Source organism: Cervus elaphus, chromosome 1 (assembly GCF_910594005.1).
Source record: "Cervus elaphus chromosome 1, mCerEla1.1, whole genome shotgun sequence".
Taxonomy (NCBI): domain Eukaryota; kingdom Metazoa; phylum Chordata; class Mammalia; order Artiodactyla; family Cervidae; genus Cervus; species Cervus elaphus.
Window position 1 is genome coordinate 79,578,319 of NC_057815.1, and position 9,178 is coordinate 79,587,496.

General features: G+C 40.2%; 1 protein-coding gene across 1 annotated transcript; it reads right to left on the reverse strand.

The window, feature by feature from the left end:
* Positions 1-2,014: 2,014 nt before the first annotated feature.
* Positions 2,015-3,598, reverse strand: LOC122706400 (mitochondrial-processing peptidase subunit beta-like). Its single transcript, XM_043921564.1, is given in 1 exon segment — positions 2,015-3,598. A coding segment is annotated over 1 exon segment (1,494 nt). The 3' UTR covers positions 2,015-2,104.
* Positions 3,599-9,178: the final 5,580 nt, after the last annotated feature.

Genomic DNA, 9,178 nt, shown 5'->3' on the forward strand with positions numbered 1-9,178 from the left:
TTTCTGCCACTTCCGTAAGAAGAACTTGCCCCAGCTTCTTTGCTGGTCCAGGGAGGATGAAAGACACATGGAGCAGGGCCTTCAGGCCAGTCCTCAGAACTGCATCTAGAGGTAGAGCGGTTCAGCTAAGCCCAGTCTACATCACCCAACCTGAGTGCCACAGCCTGAAGCAGAATGGCTCCAGCTGACCTTCAGATCCATGAGTATAAAGGATTGCTGCTTCCTGTCACTGAATTTGGGGGTGTTGTGTTACGCAGTATTGTATTGTTATGTATTGTTATGCTGTATAATAATGCAGTATGTATATACCTGGTGGCTCAGACGGTAAAGCGTCTGTCTGCAATGCTGGAGACCCGGGTTCGATCCCTGGGTCGGGAAGAGCCCCTGGAGAAGGAAATGGCAACCCACTCCAGTATTCTTGCCTGGAAAATCCCATGGACAGAGGAGCCTGGTAGGCTACAGTTCATGGGGTCGCAAAGAGTCGGACACGACTGAGCGACTTTACTTTACTGTTCCTGGGACAAGGGCTGAGGAATATAGGAGTGACAGGAAAGAAGCCTGAGAAGGGACTGAAGAGGTGAGCGGAGGCCTAATCATTAAGGACTCTCTAAGCCTATTAAGTTGAGCTTTTATCTTAAAGGCAATGGAGTCTATTGAAATGTGTTAAGGAGGGATGTTTCACAGTCAGATTTCCTTCTTAAAAAACTCAGAGGGTGTCTACAAGGTAGATAGGATTACAGGGCCTTGTGGGGTCCAGGAGAGGTTTCCTAAAGTCCTCAAACTAATACTTTCCCAAAAAGCACAATTTTATGCACTTTTCTTCCAGTGTATGGATTTCCTATTGACTTTTTAAATGGTATCTTTAATTTTTATAAGATCCAGTTTATTACATTTTTCTTTGATGGTTAGTGCTTTCTGTGTCTGTTCTAAAAAAAATCATTGCCTTTCTCAAATTAGGAACAATATTCTCCTTTTAATGTTTCCCCTAGAAGCTTTATAGTCTAGCTTTTAAATTTAGACCTATTATCTACAATGAACTAATTCGGGGGTATGTTGTAAGGTACTGTTGATTTATTTTTTTCTCCATATAAAAACCCCGATATTTTGGCACCTTAAAAAAGATTTTTTTTTTCTTTCTCCATTGAGCAGTCTTAGTTCAAATATAAAAACTTAATTGGCCATATATGTTTGGGTCTATTTCTAGATTCCTTAACCTATTCCATTGATTTATTTTTCTATCCTTATACCACATTGTCTTGATTACCGTAGCTTTATAAAGGATTTGAAATCAGATGGTGTAAGTCATCCAACCATGTACTTTTTGAAGATTACTTGACTATTCTAGGACCTTTGCATTTCCACATAAATTTTAGAATCAGCTTGTCAATTTTTACCCTCCTCCCAAAAAGGACTACTGGGATGGTTAATTGTAATATTTCTAAAGATTAATTCTGGGGAACTGATGTATTAACAATGTTGAATCTTCCCATTCTTGAACATAAAATATCTATTTATTCAGACCTTTAATATTTCTCAACAGTATTTTGTACCTTCCTACATAAAAACCTTAAAAATCTTTCATTATCGTTGTCCCTAAATATTTTGATATTTTTAAATGCTAAGGTAAGTGATATTGAGCTTTTCATTTTCTTTTCCAACTGTTTGTTGTTCTTTTACATAAATGCAGTTCATTTTTATATATTGGCCTAGAATCTTGCAATCTTTCTAATGTTAAACAAATCTTGTACATAGCTGAGATAAACTCTACTTGGTAATTATGTATTATATCTTTTTAAAATATGACATCTCTTTAATTTAGCTAAGAAGTTTTTCACATAGGCATAGGAATTGCATGTCTTCTTTTTGTTGTTGTTGTTGTGTATGCATTTTTATAATAAAACTGAAAATAGTATACAAATTTTCATTCTTAAAATTATACTTAAAGTGTGTCCCAGCATAATTTCTCAGAGTTCAGAGATCTACCATTCATTGTGGTGGTCTTATCCTTTCAAAGTTATTCATATTTACCAGTATAGGTTTTTTTTTTCTTTATGACTTATGGTTCTCAGTTTTATAATGTTCCAAATGTTTATTAGGAGCATTTTTAATCATGAAGCCAGCGCATGTTACTGCAAATCTGGTTAAAATCTGGTAGTTGCTCAATAGGACCAACAGCAGCAACAGCTGGACTCTTATTATAAATATATTTGGTACACACTTCTCGAATTATCTCAGCATTTACAGCATCAATTCTTGCTTCAAGCTCAGGGATGGGGATTCTTCTATTATAGCATAGCATCTGCCTACCTATATCTTCACAGATGGGAGTGGAACCATCAAGCTGCAGCAACATGTTTGTTTTCAGAAGATTTTTGGCTCATGCAGCTTCACTTTCAGTGACACTTGTACATAGTCGCATCCATTCTTTTTGAACAACACGTAGCATATCTGCAACAGTGGCTGGTTCACAAACCATAAAGATTCCCCACAATCCTGTATCTGTGTAGGAAGTATCGAAAGACTGGGAGCTATGGCAGAGGCTGCCGTGACAGGTGAGCTGGGCCAACTTGCTAGATAAATTCATTCCTCCTCCGAAAGAGCGATCCCAGTTGCCAATCAGTGTGTTTGCAACCATGAGACAGATTGTATCTGGCTGTGCCCAACCAACAGCTTCAACAGCTACTGCAAGGTGTGCCAAAGGCATCTTGTCATCCCTTACTCGAATCTCACTTCCTGTGAATTTGCACGGAGGCAGAGCTGGTATTTCTCCTTTGTGTGTGGACAAAGATTCACCAAAATGAAATTTTGCTAACTCAAGCAGCTCATCATGGGAAACTCCTCCAGCAGCAGCAAGTACTATTCTTGGCCCCTTATAATGTGTGGTTATATAATCCACTAAGTCCTTACGATTTATAGATTTGCTATTTTCAGTTGGTCCCAAAATTGTCCGTCCAAGTGCAGTATTTTGATAAGCTGTGGCATGAAGATAATCAAAAACAACTTCTTGTAAATTGGTTTCAACTTCCTGCATCTCTCTAAGAATTACTCCACGTTCACGTTCAATCTCTGCTTCTCCCAATGTGCTGTTCTGTATTATATCAGCAAGAATTTCTACAGCTCTTGGCAAATCTTTAGAGAATGCTTTGGCATAATATACAGTCTGCTCTCTGGAGGTATAGGCATTGAGATGAGCACCCATATTTTCAATTTCAAGTTCCAGATCTAACTGGGATCTCTTTTTGGTGCCCTTGAAAGCCATATGCTCCAGAAAGTGAGCTGTTCTATTATTCATCTCATTTTCATATCGACTTCCAGCATCAATCCAGAGCCCAACTGTGCATGTTGAAAGCCCAGAGTCTTCAGAGACCACCCTTAGTCCATTCTCCAAACAGGTTACTCGCGTTTCAGGAACATTCAGAACAACTTGTGTAGCAGCCTGTGTACTTCTCAATCTGTTTCCTCCAAAATATGACCTCCCAGCAGCGCCCCGGATCAGGAGCCTCTCTGGGAAACCGCAGAGCTGCCGCCGCGCTGCAGAAAACAGCACCGCTGGGGCCGCCGCCGCCATCGTCTCAGTTCTGGACTGTAGGAGGCGCATGTCTTCTTAATGAATTGACTTTCTCGTTGTTATGTAATATCCCCCTTTATCCCTTGTAATTGTTCTTGACTTTGTCTGATAATATGGCTACTCCTGTGTTTTCACAATTAATCATTATTTCGTTGTCCTTTTCTATTCTTTTTCTTTTAGTTGTATGTGTCCTCATAAACATTGTATAATTGAACCTCATTTTTGAAATCCAGTCTGGCAGTATTGCTCATTTAATTAGACTGTCTACTCTGTTTAGGTATAATGTAATCAGTGATTTGGTTGGATCTAATTCTACCACCTTGCTATTTGTTTTCTCTTTGCCACATTCATGCTTTCTTTCTCATTTCCCTCTTTTCGTTCTTTTTTTGGATTAATTAAATGTTTTCTAGTATTTTCTAGTTTTCTTCTTTTTTGTCTTTTTAGCTATGCCTCTTTGTTTTAATTTTTAGCAGTTGCTCTGGAGATTAAAAGAAGCATATTTTGGTTATCAGTCTACCTGTGATAATGAATTAACTTCATGCCACCTCACACATAATGGAAAAGAAAACCTCACAGAGTATACTTTTATCTGTCCCTTCTTATCTCTTATGATACTGTTGCTTTCCACCCTGCTTCTACATACATTATACACCTCACAATACTTTGTTACTGTTTCTGGTTTAAGCAGTCAAATATCTTCTAGGGAAATTTTAAGAATGTCATTTATATTTGTACCCAACATATTTTCTATTTCTTTTACCCTTTTTTAATAGTTCTGATATCTTATGGAATCACTTTCCTTTTGCCCAAGAATTTCCTTTAATATTTTGTAGAGTACACATATGCTAGTGAATAATCCACCTTATCTGAAAATGTCTTTATTTGCCTCTGTTTTTTTAAGGCTGTTTTTGCCAGATACAGAATTTTAGGTTGACTGGGAACTTTAGTTTTTATTTATTTTTTTATTTTAGAACTTTAAAGATGTCACTCCATATCTTCTGTCTGGTTTTATGACTGGTATGATGAGAAATCAGCAGTATTCTTATCGTTATTCCTTTGTATGTAGCCTTTTTTTCCTCTGGCTGTTTTTAAAATGTTCTTTATCTTTGACTTTCAGCTATTTGCTTATGAAATGACTAGGTGTGGTTTTCTTTGTGCTGATCTTGAATAAGTTCCATTGAGATTTCTGTTTTTTTTTTCAATCTGAATGTTGACAGTTTGTCACCTAATTGGGGAAATATTGGTCATTAATTCTTTCATTTCTTTTCTTGCTTCTTCTTTCCCTCTCTTCTCCTATTGGAACTCTGCTTACACTCATACTGCTTAAAATTTGCCCACAAGTCACCAAGTCTTTGTAGATTTTTTAAAATGAACAGTTTAAATAATTTGGATACTTTAGATAATTTTTGTTGATCTCTTTTCAAGTTCACTAATCTTTTCTTCAATGTTCACTGGACATGGAACAACAGGCTGGTTCCAAATAGGAAAAGGAGTACGTCAAGGTTGTATATTGTCACTTGCTTATTTAACATATGCAGAGTACATCTTGAGAAATGCTGGCCTGGATGAAGCACAAGCTGGAATCAAGATTGCTGGGAGAAATATCAATAACCTCAGATATGCAGATGACATCACCCTTATGTAAGAAAGCAAAGAAGAACTCAAGAGCCATTTGATGAAAGTGAATGAGGAAAGTGAAAAAGTTGGCTTAAAGCTCAACATTCAGAAAACTAAGATCATGGCATCCAGTCCCATCACTTCATGGCAAATAGGTGGGGAAACAGTGGCAGACTTTATTTTCGGGGGCTCCAAAATCACTGCAGATGGTGACTGCAGCCATGAAATTAAAAGACGATTACTCCTTGGAAGACAAGCTATGAACAACCTAGATAGCATATGAAAAAGCAGAGACATTACTTTGTCAACAAAGGTCCATCTAGTCAAGGCTATGGTTTTTCCAGTAGTCATGTATGGATGTGAGAGTTGGACTATAAAGAAAGCTGAGTGCTGAAGAATTGATGCTTTTGAACTGTGGTGTTGGAGAAGATTCTTGAGAGTCCCTTGGACTGCAAGGAGATCCAACCAGTCCATCCTAAAGGAACTGAGTCCTGAATATTCATTGGAAGAACTGATGCTAAAGTTGAAACTCCAATACTTTGGCCACCTGATTCAAAGAACTGACTCATTGGAAAAGACCCTGATGCTGGGGAAGATTGAAGGTGGGAGGAGAAGGGGATGACAGAGGATGAGATGGTTGGATGGCATCACCAACTCAGTGGACATGAGTTTGAGTAAACTCCGGGAGTTGGTGATGGACAGGGAAGCCTGGCATGCTGCAGTCCATGGGGTCTCAAAGAATCGATACGACTGAGCGACTGAACTGAACTGAAATGAATCTTTTCTTATGCATTGTGCACCTAATGAAGTTTTTCATTTTATAAATTGTTTTTCAGTTTTGCACTTTTCATTTTTTTTTTAAGTCTTTCTCCATTAAGATTTCCATAACAAGATGTCCATCTTTTCCTTTAAATTCTTTTTAAAAATATTTAATTTATTTATTTGGCTGTACCAGGTCTTAGTTGCGGCATGTGGGCTCTGGTTCCCAGATCAAGGATCGAACCCATGCCTCCATCACTGGGAGTGTGGAGTCTTAGCCTTTGAATTCCCAGGGAAGTCCCTCCTTTAAATTCTTGAACTTACTAGTAATGGCTATTTTATAATCACTGTCCACTACTGACTACATCTGTGTCATCCCTGGGTCTGTTCCTATTGACTTTATTCTCCTGGTTATGGGTTACATTTTCTTGCTACTTTGCATGTCTAGTAACTTTTTGGAATACTGAAGATTATGAATGGTGCAATGCTGAGTCTGGATTATGTCCTTTTCCTTTAAAGAATGTTGATTATTGAGTGTTGAGTATTGTTTTGGCAAGCATCTAATTCATTCACTTTGTTCCTGTTGAGGCTTGTTTTTCAGCTTTGTTAATGTGGGTCAAGAATAGTCCATGTGCTCGGCTCCAATACTCCCGTTCCTTGGATTGGCCACTCTGGAGTCTTAGCTAAATGCCCAGAGTGTTCAGTAACATAGTTACCCTGAGATTGACCAGAAGCCCAATAACCCCATCACTGTGTAAACTCCAGAATTTCCATAAGTTCATCATCTCTCAGTAGCTGTTCTCTGCCTAGCCAGACAGGGTCTTGCCTACACATTTACAGCTTTGTATTTGGCCAAAACCTAAAGGGGACGTGAATGTAGATTTCTGGGGCAACTTCTCTGTTCATTTATTTCTTCTTTAATACCCTATTCCATCAATTCCGGTCACCTCAGAAGCTGCAGCTCTGTTGCCTTCAACCAATGAGACCATGGCTGTCTTTTAACATCTACTTTCTCATGACACTATTTGGAACATGTCCCATAGCAGAAAGCACGAATGAATGTGGGGCTCACTTCATGTGTTTTCTTTGCTTAAGGTTCACTGGCTATGCTTTTTGTAAATTTTTACAAGCATTAAGTAAAGCTCTTGGAACATATTAGGTGCTTAGTAAGATGGTTTTTAAGGACGCGGGCATGATTAACTTGGCTCACTTGAGTCCTACTTCTGGAAATACCCACAAGGCTTATCAAATGGCCTATCCAGAGAATCAAACTCCATCTCCTCCTCCCACTCCCAGTTTCCCCTTAGGGTAATCAACTTTCTCTTCAGAGGCTGGCAAGCAGGTTTTTTTTGTTTGTTTTTTTTTCCTTTTTGCACATTTGGGTTACTCAGTTTGTAAAGCTTTGAGCATTCAGAGAATGATCAGAATTATATTCATCCACAATTAAGATGCACACAGTTCTCTGGGGGATTTGATATACATTTTCCAAATCAGCTAAATGCTCTCTGGGAGAATTATTGCTGGGGAGGAGGAGGTTGTGAATAACCTAGCATAAATCATCATTTGGAATGTATCCTTAAAGCCCTGCATGTAGTTTCTCATGTTACCAAGGAAAGAGCTTCCGAGGTTGTTCAAAGATCAGTGCTGAAGAGGGGAAGAAGGCGGCTCCAGGGAAACCTCCTGGGAAGGCAAGACCAGATGTAGGAGGCTCTTGGGCAAAAGAAATCCCCAGCAAATGACTCTTGGCTCTTTCCTTTCACCTCAGATGCCCAGTTCTGCCTCATCTTCCTGGGGCACATTTTCCGGACCAGTGAACCAAATGAAAAACAGGCTCTTTTCTTTTGTTTTCATCTTGACTAAGAAGAACAGGTCTCCAAAGGGAGGATTATTTCAAGACTGCTTTGGAGATTACATTTGGATATTTCACATTTCACCATTATCTATCATTCTGCACCCCGCCCACCCCCACCCCACATACACCCTATAAAACCAACACCACCCTCCTTTCTGCAAAACATGTGTCATTTGGCTTTGGGGCTTAATGACTCCATTCTTGCCTTAGAGACCATGAATGGACAATTTGAGTTTGGAATTCCTATAGTTTGGCTAGTGGAACCAACCCTCTAATTAAGATTTCCTGTTCAGCAACAAGCACCCGTTCTCCCCAGGCCTGCATTTTGGTTCAAAAGCACAAGACAAACAAGAGATGGAAAAGACTAAATGTGTGAGAGTTTTCATTTTCCTCCAGGGGGGAAAAAAACAACAAGCTATGATTTTCCTCCAAGCAAACAAACTGTTTTCCATATGTTTCCAAGAAAAAAACTGCTTTTCTGCCATTCTGCACGTTCCATGGATGATTCCAGTGGGGGGATCCTAGGAAGCAGCACGTTTTCTCTTGTTGCTGGGAAGATGTGTTTGCCAACTCATGTCTCTACGCTCTGGTAATTGGGCTTGGGGCGCCGACTCCAGCTCCACTTCTGAAAGGGAGCCAGAGAACAAGGAGGAGCCGGGTTTGGTTTCTACAAGCTGTGAGGGCTGCTGGACAGGAGCCCAGTGAGGTCTGGCCTCATGGCCTGAGGATGCTGCCGTTCCATACTCTTGTCCCTGCCCCTGGAGTAGATGCGGGGAGAATGCTGGGCCTTCTGCAGAAAGACGGTCTAAAATAACTTCTACAATGTAACTTCTGGCTCCTGGTAGCCTGTGGCTCCCACACTCAAACCACGGGGCAAGAGTCAAGGGCTGCCCTTCTAATCCTTATTTCAGTTCAGTTCAGTTCAGTTCACTTGCTCAGTTGTGTCCGACTCTTTGCGACCCCATAGACTGCAGCATGCCAGGCCTCCCTGTCCATCACCAACTCCCAGAATCCACCTAAACCCATGTCCACTGAGTCGGTGATGCCATCCAACCATCTCATCCTCTGTCGTCCCCTTCTCCTCCTGCCCTCAATCTTTCCCAGCATCAGGGTCTTTTCCAATGAGTCAGCTCTTCACATCAGGTGGCCAAAGTTTTGGAGTTTCAGCTTCAACATCAGTCCTACCAGTGAACACTCAGGACTGATCTCCTTTAGGATGGACTGGTTGGATCTCCTTGCAGTCCAAGGGACTCTCAAGAGCCTTCTCCAACACCACAGTTCAAAAGCATCAGTTCTTCTGTGCTCAGCTTTCTTTATAGTCCAACTCTCACATCCATACGTGACCACTGGAAAAACCACAGCTTTGACGAGACAGACCTTTG